Source organism: Diadema setosum, chromosome 7 (assembly GCF_964275005.1).
Source record: "Diadema setosum chromosome 7, eeDiaSeto1, whole genome shotgun sequence".
Taxonomy (NCBI): domain Eukaryota; kingdom Metazoa; phylum Echinodermata; class Echinoidea; order Diadematoida; family Diadematidae; genus Diadema; species Diadema setosum.
In genome coordinates this window covers 41,004,684-41,022,039 of record NC_092691.1, presented here as the reverse complement: position 1 = coordinate 41,022,039, position 17,356 = coordinate 41,004,684, and the positions used below count along the sequence as shown (strand labels likewise).

Genomic DNA, 17,356 nt, shown 5'->3' with positions numbered 1-17,356 from the left:
TTTGCATTGATACAGGAAGCTGGGTTAATTGTGCATCTTCGATATAATGCGCGGCCACTTAGCTCAGCGAGACAAAGCCAGCGGAGTTTTCGCTGCTTCTTTTTCTTCTCTTGTGTGACTTCAGTGAATTCCCGCACATGCGTCGGCTCCTTTGTTAGGATTGGCCCAGAAATGGAAGAGGAATGTGGGCAACAACTTGCCAGGCATTCGCAAGATATTGATTTCTCTGGTTGGGGGTGATTAATTCAGCTTGAAAACCAGAGGAGACACTAATTAGCAGAGAACATGCTTTTTTCACACTGAGTGATGTATTTTTGCCAGGATGCCCAAGGACTATATCTTTAATGGAGTAACTACCACTGTAATCAACATCATCAATTTTTATCAACATCATTGGTGTCATCTTCTCTACAAACGTTATATAGATCCACCACATTTTTTCACCATCAACCTGCTGATGAGGTTAGGGCTTACACATAAACACACACTGATATATCAAAGAAAGAAATCCTTTGCCTTGCGGGGCTTTATTCTCCCTTGTCTAGTTATTGACAAGCGACTAAATCCTGCCCACTGAATCGGGAAGGATCAAAACCTCAAGACAATGGTGTACGTCGATAAAAAATTGATGGGGGGAAAAGTAGGAGCTGGAGAGTGCGTTACAATCCTTGCCGGCAGTGTGAGAGAGTTCCGTGCTTTGTAAGTCTTTTGTCCTCCCTGGGTTTAATTCTAATGGCTAACCCTGTTCGGCCATTGTCCCAACCTGTCGATATGCACTCTCTTTCTTTTCTTTGGCCGCACAGGACATATGTTCCCACACAATGGGTAACAAGTCCTCCATCTGTCAGGTGTGTACCATCCTCACAAACCACAATGACATTTTTCATTTGATCTCTCATGTGCCTTTGTTGCGCCCCACCACGGAGCGTCAGACTTTCCTATTGATTTCAATTTTATTGTTTATCTAATTCTGGTAAACAAGCTTGTGCCCCAACATGAAGGCCACCATAACCAATATTGGATCAAAGCTAGGAGTTCAATTCTTGGCTCACAATCCCCATGTCCTTCTGGAGGTTTTACTTTCACATACTTGTTACAGATGAACACACTTCAGTTTCATTTTTTACAGAATGCGCAGCAACATATCACATTCTTTGCAAAAAAATTCCCTCCTTCAAAAAAAAAAAAAAAATCAAATAAAAGTTGTTCTCTCCTTGGAATAGTTTGATATTCATTTTGTGGATATAACTATTAATTTAATACCATCTGTTGATGACAGTTTGCCAAACGCATGTTTGAATCAATCTAATATAAACTGTATTCATCGATCAATAGCATACATACTTTCTCGTAACTTCTACGGTACTAACCTCATCTCAAATCATAATATATAAAAAAATCTACAGAAGTGTCTCAGAACTTTGGTTGCAAAATATTATTCGTGTAGTACAGGATGAGGGGGAGGTATACACCAATAAAACTTAATGATCTTTGAAAACAGTTCCAAAATATCATGGGGAAAGTCCATCTTGCTACTAAATCTGGATTTATACCATACAGATATCAGAACACATGCACACAAAAAATTATGTATACAAGCTAATGGGAGAATATGATAGAGTATTTTGAAAGAAGAATTGAGAAAGGGGCAAAACTCGTAAGTTCCAGCTCACTATCAGGTGGACCAGAGTCTGATTTTAGCCTATAATCGCCTTACTCCGCCTAGGATGATCGGAAACAACGTGGTAGCCTCCACTGTAATCATTGAACTCGCCACGCTCGGAATGGACCGCAATCTTTGCAGCCAAGCTTGCCATGATCTTGAAATCAAATAACTCCAACATTTTGACAACTGCCTTTTTTGGGCTATGGTATCAATGTCTGCTTGTCATCGACCTAACCTGTGCGTACTTCCCATTAATGGAGGCTTTCCGATAACCCACATCTCTCCACAGCAAGCTTTGGGCAGAGAAAGAGAAGGGGGCTACAGATATTTATCATTTCATACCTGTTGAAATGTGGAATGAATATTTACCTTCCTTGTTCTTTATTCCCAGGCGACAATTCATGGTTTATGTTTTCCCATGGTTTCTAATCAACCAAGGATGAATTTAATCCTGTCTCACCCTAAAAAAAGACAATATCGATGGACACGAGCTTCAGGGGTTTTCTTTCCAAATGCATCTTATTTCAATCTTGCAAACGTGTATGATGACTAAACTCCTGAGAAATAAAAATCTCTAATGGAGACCACACAATGCACAATGAGAAATATAGAAACTTGCCATACAAATAATAAAGGGCTCAGTTTGCATGCTGATTATTTCTAAAGGGGTTCAGATTTGCATGGTGCATATTGGGGAATCAAATTTTTGTTTTGGCCGAGGCCTTCCTAATGAGAGAAAAATTGTTTCATGCTAAAAATTATATAATGGTACATTAAATCTGCTGCAATGTACAGTCTTCATACACGTGTTAACTCACAACTGGTACTCAACTGCAGAACAGATTTAAATGGTACAATGCTAATGCTAATGTGATCACTTTGGTGCAATAGGACAAGCCATTTCTCTTGGGATATTCCCACAAACCCTGAAGGCAGCAACAACTTTTAACTGCAGATTGTCAGTTTCACCATTTTGTCTGATTTTGTTTCAAGAATGCTTTTTCTAAATCAAGAAATAAACACAATAAAGATAATGCCATTTAATTTAAAAACTTATAGATGACTATATAAGAAAGACTCATATTGTTAAATTTTAGTATTCCATAACAATCATTTCTTGTTCCCCACAACCTAGAAATAGTGATTCGATCTTTTCAGTGACTTCATCCTCTTCCACCATTAGTTTTTGATACAAGCTCCAATAATTCACCTAACCTCATTGTTGTCTTCTCTACAAACCATTGTCTCAGATTGCTACCTCTGCTCAGCTTGTAATCAATGCGGTCCCCTTTTTTTCTTTTTTTTATATCGATGTTTAACAACTATTGCTGCTTCTACTCTGTTGTTGTTGTTGTTGCTTTTTAGTGCCTTGTGCTGGAAATTTCATCTGAATCCCATGAACCAACAAGCACTTGGAGATTGAGATGCTTATATCAGATTGGGGCATTTGTCATCTGAGAGGGGTGTTAAGAGGATGATCTTACCTTACTCCACGCAGGCAACTTCGTGATGCACAGATAAGTTTGGAAGAAATACTCAGAGGAGGTAGAGGTGTACAGGTAAGAAAGCCTGGTTCTCTTAATAGACCCCAGCGCTGTATCAATAGCATGTTTTCATCGCAATAACCTCTCCAGCTTCCGATAAAGCCTATGAGCGCAGGAACATCTCATGTCTTATCTTGGCCGACCACATGTGTAAGGAAACTGTCTCTCATCATGGAGGGGGAATGTACCCCCCTCCCCCTTTTATTTAGGGAGACAAACAATAATAATGTGGGGGTGATCCACTGTTTGGTATCTAGGGATGTCTTGCTTGATGATTTCTACACTAGAGGGAAGAGATACTAATTGCCTTTGAGAAGAGCACGATGTACCACCTCTTCATGTCTGTCTTTCTGTTCCTTCTGAAGACTACAAATTACATACAAAATTTCAGATGAAAGAGATTCCATTTCTATAAGTCAGGTAAGTATAAAAACTAATCTGAACATTTTCACAAAGAGTGTAAACGATATGAAGAAAATAGGAATTTCACCTAACACTGCCAGTGCCTTGCCATGATGGATATACTGACAATGAAAAATTGAAAAAATTTAGTTGACAAAGATTGTGTTGCAGTCAGAAAGGATTTCTCACTCTCAAAAGCTGCCTCAGAATCAAAGTGCAGGTCATCTCCCGGAGATTTCCGAATATCATTGAGTGCGACCTGCCCATCATCGGGAATCAAGACTTTAGTCTGGCGTGTAATTCAATTTTAGCCACAATTCATGGCAGGCATTCACCAGTTTGCGGAGGATTAATCCGGTAAGGACCCTACGTCCAATCATCTGATCAGAACTTGGGAGAGGGCACGAATTAGCGCGATGATGACAAATAGCCGCCGTCCTCTCAACATAAGGGAGAATTAATCAAAACCATGCCAATGGGCGTGGCACTGTAATGGTGGGAATAAGTCTTCGCAGCCCTGGGCAGACACACAGGCAGGAAGCAGTGTAAACATGGCACCTCCAGTGAATCTGGGTAGTATGACAATTACTTTCTAGATCCACAAATATGTTTCCTATTAGCCCTCTCCATTACTTTGAAACTGATTCCCCATCATATATCCATGGAAATAAAAGTGACATCAATTCCCCCTGGTAGCAACTTCTACAACACTGAAGAAAGACTTAACTGACTCGTATCTCTTTCTCTGTGATAGTTCAAGTTTACAGTCTGTAGTATCTGTTCATTATCCACGTTGAACTAAATTTGACGAGCATATTTTTTTCTGCAACTTGTTTTTCTTGCAAAAGGTATTGCTTTATCTCACTCTGACGTATAATTCACGGACAAGTAAAAGACATTAAATTGGTTTGAATGTGAACCTCGTACACATTCTGCCATGTGCAAAGACGTGCATGCTTAGTAATCACAATATTTTGTTATTTCTTTTGGGGTAGAAATTCTACTCGCACTGAAAATCTACTGAAAAAAAAAATGGGCCCCTTTCGCTATTTTACTTCAAAAATTAATATAATAGCTACCCTCTTGAAACAATTCATATCTAGCAACAGAGAGGAGTGCTTAAAAATCCACTTGATCTGACTAATCAAATCTTAAAAAAGACAGAGCTTGCGTGGCCTATAAATGACAACTAATCAACACTTCTCAAAAAACACCTGTGTCATAATCATATTTTGCAACTTCCACTTAATGGTTTTCATCAGAGGATATCAAGTTTAACTGGGGCCCCGTAATCTCCTCTTTCCTCCCGCCTAAATCACCAAACCACCTCTATCCCAGGGGAGGATTTGCTAGTTAATGATCTCTGATCTCTAGAGAAGCCACTTTAGAACCCTTCTTCAATTCAGCCATCTCAGGTGAAGCAGACAAAAGGAAGGTAAGAAAAAAAAAAAGAGAGAGAGAGAAAAAAAGCAGTTGATTAAAGAAGAGAACTGTAATTACTGCAGTCCTTCAACTACATGTACTTTTTATCTGCAGAACCAGTGCCAGGAGATGTTTTGTCTTTTCTGGGTTAACACATGGTTACTTCTCAACAAAGCACTCTCCAGAAACGTCCCACTAAATGATCGTTAAAAGAAAATAAGATCAAACAGAGTTCTAATCAAAGAGACTTGTTCAATGACATATAAACTATGGATTCATGATGCTTTTGTTGTTGTTTGTTGATAGAAAAGTGCAATCCTCTCGGTGACAGCCTTGGACATAACTGGTGCAAATATTCCTACGAGAACGGTATTAAAGTATACACCTGTTGTTTGTGAATATACTATTACTAATAACACAAGTCTGGATTTGCATAACATTGACATGACTCACTGCTTCACGGAAGAATGAAGAGTGCCCCCTTTACAAAATTAACAAGGTGCCAGTATCTACATTAAAGAGTACTGTATCTTGGCTGCAAAACATAAAAATAAGAAATTAAAATAAAATAATGAATTAGCATGAATGACTCTAGTGATGTTCTCCCCTTTTCAAAAACATCTTTCTTTTTGTTCTGAGTTTAATGAGTAATAATGAGTTTGAAAAATATAAGTACTTAAATACACAGTGTACAGAACATAATTGTCGATTTGGATTGGTGGGGGGGGGGGGTGGTCTCAGGCATAGATTAAGGAACAAAGTTGGATTATTTTAATGTGCATTTGAGAGTGTGGGGGGGGGGGGTGGACCAAACTGGGCTGGGTAAGACTGATGATCAGCAGAAGACAAAGTTATTGGTTTGAAAGCTTCAGAAAGACTGCTGAAAATTGAATACCTTGCATTGATTTTTTAGTTTTAATTCACACGCTAAAAACACCAATTGAAAGTTGCCCCCTTCAGTTAGTCAGCAGGTCCCTAATGACATTAGCTTTACAGGGTTCAATGACACGGGCATCTCCCTTTCATTCCTCCTTTATATCTGGGAAAGTCCTTACCAGGGATCTATAGATTCAAAGAAGGATTCAGGAGGGATTAGGAGAAGTGGTACAGCACTTTTTCTTTCCAAAGGGATTACGTACAGGGGAAGATGGAGGAAAAAAAGGTGAAGCGGGCAACTGTTACGTTTCCCATCAGTACGGATTAATCAGGAATCCTCAACAGCTTTGAATTGGCTGGAATGGAATCAATTATCTATTCAGCCGCACTGGACCACTGACAAGTTCAATGCATCCGGGCGGGAGGGCCAAGCGAGTGATAAGAGGGGATCAAAATGGTCCCGCATTGAAGCGTATTGATTCTGGACGGGATTCACTGCTTAATTCGGCCGTAAGAGGTAGGAAGATAAGGATCGATAACCACAGTATATAATGTGCTTTTATAGTGACGCCTCCACTAATGCCAGCTACCTATTTGCGTGAATATCTTAAGTCCAAGTGTTCTTTCCCACATATGTCACTTTCTACATGGAAGAGGGGGGCAACTGAAAAAACAAAACAAAACAAAACAAGGAAACAAGAGTCAAATATTGTTACAACCCATGCATAGTATTAGGGAATTGTAACATTTTTACATGATATTATCAAGATTTTCCATAGTTTGACATTGTAGGAGGAATGCTATGTGAGAAGCCTTTTTTTCCATAGTAATATATGACAAAGTATGCCTTTAATTATATCATTGCCAGTCTATGGGCAGCTACTAAGTGGCCTGTGGATATACCTATAATGACAACTGAATGATAGTCAAGCACGACGTTAGTATTACCCATTTGTGTGGTGACCACAAAGGTTACACACACAGGGCACCCAGTGTGCAGGTGCTTTTAGTGTATTCCTCAAAACAAGAAGAAAAACATTTGAGATTCTCAGAATCCTCAAGAAATCAGGTAGCTTTTTAGACTGCATCAACTTATCTTTAGTGAGATCACTGGCTGACAACAATTCCTCTTTCTTCTGTGAAACCATCCCAGCTTTCAATTTTCCCCCACAACTGGAGTCATTTTGGGGCTTTATGCTTCCAGTTCTCCCAATTGATGTAATTAATTAAGCTGGGTGAATGACTGACAAATGTTGAAGTGAAGAAGAGAACTGAGTCATTAATTGCCATTATGCTGGTATAATGGAACAGTCTGTGGTCACTGCTCCTTTGCATGTTATCATAAACCACACAAATGCAGCCTAACAGGTGCATTCTTTGAGAATGATGAAGACCTTTCCATCATGGAGCACCTCAGCCGAGAGTGCCAGTCTCTTTCCCAGCCACCACACATCAACCAACATGCCATCTCATTGATTTCCTTTTATCATACAATTTGATTCTGTGATGTTATGTGAAAGTGTTCCCTTTTTCCACTGCACAAACTGACTCAAGGTATTTCCTACCAATCAAAGACCAATCTATTGTTCAACGGCATCTCTTCATTCCCAGAAAAGTAATTCCTTCTGTTTTGTGTTGTCCATCTCCACCACAAGCTCTTGGGCGGTGATTTGTGTTTCTTCTTTTCTTTTCTTTTCTTTTTTTTTTGTGACAAGTGAAAGAGAGAGCCACTTCCCTCCAGAAACGTGGGTAAATGGGACAAGCCAAAGGGAAGTAAACAGCTCTTTTGATTCCAGCTCGATACAGTGGCAAGAAGAACTTAAGAGGCCCACCAGTGGCTACCACTGCTCAATGGCGGAATAAATTTGCCGGATGATAGTACCAGAGATTAAACCTCTTTCTTCAGATTGGGAAGCTGGATGAATCCTTGATTAAACACCAACCATTGTGACAAATAAGTCCACTTGGGGAATGAAAAAAAAAAGAGGAGAAAGTGGAGGATTACTACTGGTGTAGTTCGTGTTTTTTTCATGGAGCTCCTTCGATGCAAACTTGGGATGCCGATTCTACCAGCTAGGTGAGATAATACACGGAGTGGGCCCGAACAATCAAACTCAAATTTTGGACGGATCAAACACCCTCAAGGGGGAAGAGGAATGTGTGATTCCCTTTCACACACCCACTGTCACGGTGACTCAAACAAACAGGAATTTTCAGTAGCGCTATTGGGACGGCATCATCATATTAGCTTTTAGATTTAACACTGGATGGGTAGCAGACAGGGGATACTTAGAAGGAAAAATTTGCGGTAAAGCTTAATTTGGCCGGCTTAGCGTCCAGTTGATACTGGAGAGGGAAAAAAAAAAGTTTCTCTATGTATTTCACCCTGTACCTGTTTACAGGTGCCACATTCATTCAAGCTGCTAACATCTCAACAGCAAATAGAGCCAACCACTTTCGGTCAGTAAATAAGATGGCGGAGGACAACACCATGTTCGTAGATGTTTCTTTCTATGCAGTATTAAAGGGGATGGCTAGTAACTGATCAGTGGGAATCAGTGGGAATGCTAGGGGATGATTGTTCCAATCCTTGTGGGATTCATTTAAGAGTACATATCTATTGTTGTGTGACAATCATTTGATTCAGAATGGTCTCATATTCAAGTAATGTGCAGTTTAATGTTTCCAGGTTTTATAGCATGCCTGTACAGTGACGGGGCTATTAAACTGCACATTACTTGAATATGAGACCATTCTGAAGCAAATAATTTTCACACAACAATAAATATATAATGTGCTCTTAAATGAATCCCACAAGAATTGGAACAATCATCCCCCAGCATTCCCACTGATTCCCACTGATCAGTTACTAGCCATCCCCTTTAAACAGCCACAATTAGAGTGTGCAACCTTGCTCATCTCACAGTCAGTTATAGTTAGAAGCTTGCAAACTGGCAGCAAAAGACAAGATATTACAGGGTAATTTGAATATGAAATTTTATTTATATGCTGTTTGATTTCTACCACAAATACTGGCTGTCTATCAAAATGTGAATATAAAATTGAACTCTGCTTTCAAATGAGCGACAATTTGGAGTACATCCATGTGGCATGTCCCCCAAATCCAAATGGAAACTTGCCTAAGCATAAGGGTGAATAGGATGAATAGCAGGTGATAGTTACATAGTTCTGATATCAAAGAACGCGATCTATTTCAAATTTGATCAGAATTATATTGAAAAGCTGTCACAGCTACATTGTAAGTGTTTCACACACTCCTACACAAGTTATTAAAGAAGAGGAAGACAAGGAACCTTGGTTTCGTAGATGTAACTACAAAATCTTTTTGTACACAAATGGCAGCCTTTGCATCTAGAGTGATCCTTCAGATAAATGTAAATACGATTTCTGATGTATTTGAGTGAAAACGGAAACACAAAACTTGAACAAGTTCACTAGAAAGGCAACTGGGAATAAAGCTGCCCCAGTTTAACTCTGTACAACAACAAACTTTTCTTGGGGTATGCAATTAAGATGACATAGATCTGCTTTGAAGTCTTCCTTCTCTCCAGAATAATATTAAGTCAAACCTAACCAGTTAAATGCCTCCAAATAGCCCCCTTTTTGCAGTGCTTCCGACTCTGCATTGAACGCGCTTCCATACACTTTACCCACTGTAATTTGTAGATAAGCAGGGATAAATTTACATCTTTTGTTGGTGTATCTCTCTACTCGACTGTAGTACATGAAATCTTACATCGGTGAATGGGAAGCAAAGGATCGAGGGAGTTGATTTACTGTCAAATAAGGGTTCTGCATATTTTTTTTTTACCCACCAAAGCCGGGCGGAAACGATTGTATGAATCCTTAAAAACTCTTGGGATAATTGTGTTTCTATTCTCATTTCATGCACGCTGGAAAATCCAATGTGACAAGCGCTGAGGCACCCCATCTACAATTCTGTAAATTACAAGAGTGAGAGATGCCCTTAAGTTTGAAGAATTTTTCATGTTAAGCTGGTTTGCTGCAATTCCTCACTGTCAGATGGAGAAAAAACAGACAAACTTTGATCCTTCTTGGATCAAAATCTTGGATCAAAAATTTTATTTCGGGACAAGATATTTCAACTTTGGGCCACCAAAATTTCAAATTCAAATATTTTGACAGTGACCATAATAGGCCATCAGAGTAAATGTACAATGTAAGTGTGAGCCCTGCACTTGCTAATCAACACAAAGCGTTAGACTTGCACTTGATTTTCTAGTAGGGGAGGAAACTATCTTCCAATGCAGAAGGTTTTAAAAACCCTTGAATTCATCCATGAACCCAAGGCTAAAGTCTGTATGCAGTCTGGACCCTTTTGTTGCTCTAGCATTGATATTGATTGTTACATGCTCTGACCTAGCACACGCCTGTGAGACTCAAACTATATCTTCCATTGTTCTCGGATATCATGTTCCCTTACAACAAAATGGAGTAAACTGCCACAAAGTCCCATCAATCACTCAGTGAAAGTGGGGAAAATAATCTCTCATTCATGGTACTCTAGAATGATACCATGATGGTAAACCCCAATGTGAAGACTAACATCTCACTTTTTTAATTTTCCACATTTTGTCAAACAGCTCTCTTACATTGACACAAAATGCTTGATGCATGCTGCTAATAATATCACGGTATCAGTGTTTACTCTTGGTGTTATCACGGACCATGGAGCACCACTTAGCATCTTGTCTCACCCTCATTACATTGGATCAAACTCTTCTTTGATCCATTTCTTTTCATCCGAGACGCTACTCTCAGATAGTGCTGGCCCTTTTTTTTCCAGTGAAATCAATTTATTTCTAATTACGAGGACCAACAGGGGGTTTGACAGCACTGATTGGTAATTAATTCCTTCTTTTGTCTTCATGTCCATGAACATCAAGCCATAACAGCACTATTACAACAACCTCAACTTTTCAAATTATATATTCCATTACAGTTATGCTCTCAGCATCCAAGCCAGATTCTGTTTTAGCAATTAGGCCGAGTAATTACTATTCCACTGAAATGAAGCCCTTTGATTCTTACTGAACCTGGATCTTAAAAGAAACAGCAACTTCAGAGAAGAACAAAAGAAGACAAAAAACAAACAACAACTATGTACACACTATTACAACATACTTAAATGTGGAATGGTAAATTTACTAACAACCACAAACACTCCTGCTTTTTATTATATGCATTAAATGATTAAAGATAATATAAAGTTTTGGTATTACCTCAAAAGTTTCCCTGAATTTCCTTGTCTTAGTTTGTGTTTCAGGTTAAAGTACCTTTCATATAACTAACACTGTGAGACTTACTCGCCCCAAAGTGCTCTCATGTCTTAGTAATCATGCAATAATGGTTTCGTACCAGAGCCGCCGCCGTACGGCGGCGGCGAGGTATTACACGTATTGTGCGAATATCAGTGCGACCAGTAGCGTGCAGCCCCATACGCACACTGTGTAGCTAACTGCGACCAGCAGCCCCATACGCATAGCTAAATGGGGCTTCGCATTGTAGCTTACAGGATCATGACAGATTTAGTATCGCGGGTAAATATCAACTTAAAATCCAAAAATTTCTTCAATCTAAAGACTTACCAGTTAAGTTGAAGTATTGAAAACAGGCTTTGGGCAACGTTTGGTTTTGCCAATAGTCCCTTTCTGTTCGAATTGATGACTGAATGTGACTCTGTCGAGAGGACCTTGGGAGAGCTACACTGAATTGACGGCCAGCGCATGCGCACACAAACATCTTATCCGTTCATGGATTTGAAATTTGTTCGCATGTGATGTGTGCGTATGCGCTGGCCGTAGTAATCAGTGTATGTAGCTCTCCCAAGGTCCTCTCGACAGAGTCACATTCAGTCATCAATTCGAACAGAAAGGGACTATTGGCAGAACCAAACGTTGCCCGAAGCCTGTTTTCAAGACTTCAACTTAATTGGTAAGTCTTCAAATTGAAGAATTTTGTAGATTTTAAGTTGATATTTGCCCGCGATACTAAATCTGTCATGATCCTGGATGCTACAATGCGAAGCCCCATTACGCTATGCGTATGGGGCTGCTGGTCGCTATGCGTATGGGGCTGCTGGTCGCAGTTAATTGCATGATTACTAAGAAATGAGAGCACTTTGGGGCGAGTAAGTCTCACAGTGTTAGTTATATGATAGATACTTTAACCTGAAACACGGAAATTCAGGGAAACTTTTGAGGTACCAAAACTTTTTATTATCTTTAACCTAGCTGACATTGAATTAAAGTTTCTACAACAGACTTTTACATTAAGTTCCCATGAACACAACCCATTGATGTATACTGTACTGAGGTTTATTGTCTGAATGCTGAGAAAACAATGCAATATTTGATGTAAACATTGTGTGGTGAAAGTGTCTGTGTTTTCCTAATGTTCATCAAAAAGCAAGTTAATGAGATGAACCTTTAGATACAGCACATTACACATACACAAATAAATACACGCACACACACACACACAAACACAAATGCAGAAAAAGAACAACCCCAGTTCCACTTTTCTCAAGACAATCTGTGCTCATGAAGGTCAAAACATTTGATTTGATACCATCCAAGGGTAAACAATGATACACTCAATGCAATGATGAAGAATGTTGTGGGGGATGTACATAGCAAGTGCTTCAAATATCTCCTCTCTCTCAAATATGACTACATTGATATTGAGAGAACATTCTCATCCATTTTCTAGATACTAAGCATGCCCCTCTTTGCCAAACCCTAGATGCACCCCCCCCCCCCAAAAAAAAAAAAAAAAAAAATCAAAAAAAAAAAATCATTAGACAATCTACCAGAAGATGTGACATCATACAATATCAAAATCAATGTATTGTCAAATTCTATGTTACTTTGCTTTGTCAGCATAAGTTTGATTGGCACTTTTTGGCTATTTTGGTAACTGGCTATCAAAGTTTCTTGCTGAATTTATTTAGGAGTTAATGAGTTTATAGAAAGAAGGTGGTGATTCTTTTTTGTATGAACAAAATTGGCAAAATTTGTGCAGGCAATTCATGTATGATGATGCATTAAAAGTAGATTAAATCTTTCCACAAATTCTGGGTTTCAGGATATATTCTTTCACATGAACATGAAAGAAGAGAAAAATTTTACGATGGGCGATTCTAATCAGAAGTTTCTGATGACCAACCTACAGCTCAAAGGTAAGAAAATGAGGTGGTATTAACTTTTTTTGTCCTTTTGATATGATTGGAAATGGAGAAAAAAAAACAACTCAACATGGCAATGTTTCACACTAATCTTCATCTTAGATAAATGTTGTCAAATTCTCAATTTGTTATATGCTATACACAGCTCCTAACTAACAGAGATATTTGGCTCTCATTTGCTTTGAAAGTTTGCTGCTACCATGCCTCTTGTTAAGACATCACATTTGTTATGTTTTGTTTACCAGTACTATTTTTTTCTTTACAATTTTAACACCATGCTTGATTATCACTAATACTTCAACTGCAATGCTCTGAATTAACCTGCTCATCAAAGCAAACTCTGTATGCATTTCTGCTAAAAGTATGGAAGCTGCCCAGGTTGGAATTGAATCAGATTGCTATTATACCACCTGCAGATACCAAGTACACTTCCATTCCAATTTCCAGCGACAGATTGTGCAGCATTCATGAGAGAGCAGCACATCCATCTAATTGGTATTGATCTGATGCATGCTGACATCATGTCATTAATTTGCCATCCCAGAGGACCAAGATGGGACTGACTGAAATCAAAGGCCATGCTGAATCAATAGATAAATTTTCAGTCCCCTCTGGCCCGAGCTAAATCTGATAAGTAGTCCCCTCTCAGAGTAAAAAATTTGCATAATTAATCTGATTTTGCACTTAGAAGAGTTGTCAATGCCAATTAATGCCTACCTCTGGGTTTGGTCATACAGATGTTGTGGTTTCATAAATATGTTACCATGTCACTTTAGATAGGTATATCATATTCAACCAGCATATCTCTGATTGTCAAGCAATCCAAAATCTTAGAAAAGCCCATGAATGCTTAGAATTCTGGATGCAAATACAATTAAGTGTTTTGCATCAGATGATCTTGAAAGAGAAAAGGTCTAATGGGGGATCATCTCATTTACCTACTAATTTTCCTTCTATTGTATTAATTAAATCACAACTAACATCTGGCTGTTACTAACATCATGATTTTGTGCAAATTTTTATTGGTAAGATCGAATAAAAATACGAAAAAAAAATGTATGATACTATACTGAGATGTATGATTACTGGATATAGTGCTTACAATACCCTTCTGTATTATTAACATCAGTATTTGACCCATTTAAGTAACCCTAAATGGGAAAAGAGAATAGAAAAAAAAAAGTGTATTTGACTTGGAAGAAAACTACATGTTCTTGAAGATGAAGAGAAATTGCTGCATCAAACTTTGAAAAAGTGAAAACCTGTCACTCACCTCTCTTCTGCATGAAGCTAAAAAGATCGTCCAAGAACTCCTTTCTTTTAGGATCTGCCGATAGCTCATACAGCTGGGAAAATGAGGGGAAATGAGGGGAATGAAAAAAAAAAAAAGGCAATGAATCATATCTACATGTATTTATGCATTCAAAGGGTATTTGAATTATTACCACCCCAGTAATAGACTTGATTTCAACATTCTATCACTTAATCCTCAGTGCTCAGTACAAATTTGTAGTTCTGTTTAACCAACAAAAAATCCAAGAGCTGAAAAAAAAGAGAAATCTAATTGTATGTTAAAGGGGAACTTCATGATAATAAGAACTAAAAAAAAAGACAATTACCTTATAAATCATATAAGGTTTCTGACTATATTATCAGGGTAGAAGAAACACAGAAATATAAAGAGTTGGGGCCTGGAAAATTACCCCCTTATGACAGCGCTTTGTTTTAAATGTCTGACATTTTTTTTACAAAGAGGTTCCACTGCATAAGCAGTGACTATAGACTGAACATTTTATCACAATATTTTAAAGACAGAAAGATCTTTAAACAGCTGCTCCTGCTGAATCTCTGAAGATGAAAATCTGATTACCTCAGTCTTTCAATTCACAAAACAACTTTTACAGTTACAACAATCAATTGTTAACTTGAGCTTCCACTGAAAATTCAATGTTGTAGCTGCCAGACTTTGTTTTCATTGAACTTACAATATTCACAAGGTTACAATGTTGTATATATATTTTTTTTTTTTCACATTTCAAGTGTCATTATATCGTCGGCTGAGAATGAGAAGGGCGTTAAGTTGCCTCAAACACTGTGGGTTTAGTGGCAACTTACACCCTTTTCATTCTCACGCGATGATATGCACACAGCTCTGTGATCACTGTGTTGCACATTATTTCTAAGATCTGTTGCTACAAGATTCATAGCCATGAGGGGATGGCAACATCCTGTACCTGTTTGAACTGCTCTTCAAATGACCACTCTGTCTGTGGTTTCTCTCCATCCCGGTCATCCATGCTGGTAGTTTTGAGGTCATCCTTCAAGCCGATGTCAATGTCCGTCTTTTCAAGGCTGTCCTCATTCTTGATGAGGGGGTGTGAGGCTTTCACAAATGAGTGAGGGAGGTCTGGACTACCGCCATGCGCTGCACGATGCGTGAGGTAAGACTCGCTGTCGCTGTCATGGATGCTACCATTGGTGTGTCGCGGGGACAGGTCTTCGGTGGGACCGGGAGGGGAGCCGAATCGCCGGTTCTTGTTGATGATCTCCTTCAGATGTGAGTTTGCACGCATCATGTTGAGGTCGATGTGGGCTTGGGCTGCATCGCGTCTGACCCGCAGTTCCTCATCTCGCGTCTGCATCTCCTCCTCGTTACCCTCCTCCTCCTCCTCCTCCTCCCCACGGCTCTTGTCAATGATGCCTTCCCTCTCTTCCCTCATAAGACGTCTCCTGTGCTCCTCCATGAGAAGTCTCCGCTCCTCATCTTCCTCCTCCATCAGCTGCCTCTGCTGCTCTTCCACCAGCCTCCTCCGCTGCTCCTCCACAATGCGACGCTGCTCCTCGATGATGCGTCTCTGCTCTTCCATCACTCGCCTCCTCTCATCTTCTTCCCTCTCCTTGGCAACCGTCTCCTCACGATCCAGTTCCTCATCACTGGCTGGATCCACACTCATTCTCCTCGGTTTGTCTGGATGATCACTCTCTTCATGGCCATTCTGGTGAATGTACTGTTCCAGGATTTCTCGCCGTGACATTTCATACATGGCCAGGTGCCTTGGAGACTGGAAGTGAAACAAAAATGAAAAGAAAAAAATAAATCAGAAGTTAAAAAAAAAAGAATAGAAAAGTACATAACCCCACATACCAATGGCAAATGACAAGGGTTATGTAATAACATTCAAACAACTCTTTCTGGTCAGAGAGGAAGTATGCAAGTGTTATTTGAATGTGTGACAATACTGTCTCTCACTTGGAACAAAGAGTAGGAGGAAAATGTTTTATGATGGAGGTAAAAGATTAAAGCCACCATAAATTATACATGTAAGAGAACAAGATAGGCCCTGTAATGGATGTGTGTGTGTGTGGGGGGGGGGGGGGGGGTGATGAGGTGGAAAAACTGGGAAAGATTGTTTGGCATAGAATACAATTAAACAGGTATCAAAGCCAAGAAAGAAAATAAAAAAAATATGCAGTAACTGGCTAGAGAAATTAAAAAACAAAAACAAAAACAACTTAACATTTTTATAGCACCAGTTTGACCCTCAAACTGGTTGTACAAACTTTGGATTGCAATGTAAAGCGTAAGTCACAACGCAAATCAAGACAAGATCTTGAATGAGATCATAAGAATTTAAGATGTTGTTTTGAGTGATATATACATGGAATTCATACTCACCAGGTGTTTCGGTGGAGCAGTCATAATTGATTCCATCATCCAATAACTGATTTGACGTGTTGGGGAGAATTTCACTGCACAGCTGTTCAAATTCGATAAAGGGGTACCGGTATAGCAACGATATACGTAGTCCACTCTATCCGCAGCTGCATACCCAGAAAACAGCCGTCTCTTCCGCCGATGCTGACCGCGCGGTGCCTCACCCGAGCTCTGACTGAAAATCACTGGGGCAAACTTTCAACCAATTCGGCTCTTTTGTAATACTCTAAGTCTTACTGTTTCACTTAACTGCCACAAATTTATATATTTTTTGCACCCATTTGATCAGGTGACATAATTCCTTAATTTCGTGCACTGCTAGAACCTACGTGCTCCATCAAGACTCCCGCAACCTCCCCAATTCCATGCAGGATAGTTCTGTCCTTGGGTCGGAAAACTCAGTGTATATGTGAATGAGCGAGATGACACCGATGCGGCCAACGTGCGGGCGAGCAAGCCTTCTCAGCACACGCCAACTACGCAGATAATGCACGGCCGAAAGA

At 39.4% G+C, this 17,356-nt stretch overlaps 1 protein-coding gene across 1 annotated transcript in view; it reads right to left on the bottom strand.

The window, feature by feature from the left end:
- The window catches only part of LOC140230855 (protein dead ringer homolog), a 28,491-nt gene extending 11,641 nt beyond the window's left edge, over positions 1-16,850 (bottom strand). The window contains exons 1-3 of the mRNA XM_072311001.1: positions 16,815-16,850; positions 15,373-16,200; positions 14,412-14,484 (exon numbers count right to left, since the gene is read on the bottom strand). Coding sequence (XP_072167102.1) covers positions 14,412-14,484; positions 15,373-16,200; positions 16,815-16,850 — 937 coding nt within the window. The remainder of the gene's footprint in view (positions 1-14,411; positions 14,485-15,372; positions 16,201-16,814) is intronic.
- Between the last annotated feature and the right edge of the window lie 506 nt (positions 16,851-17,356).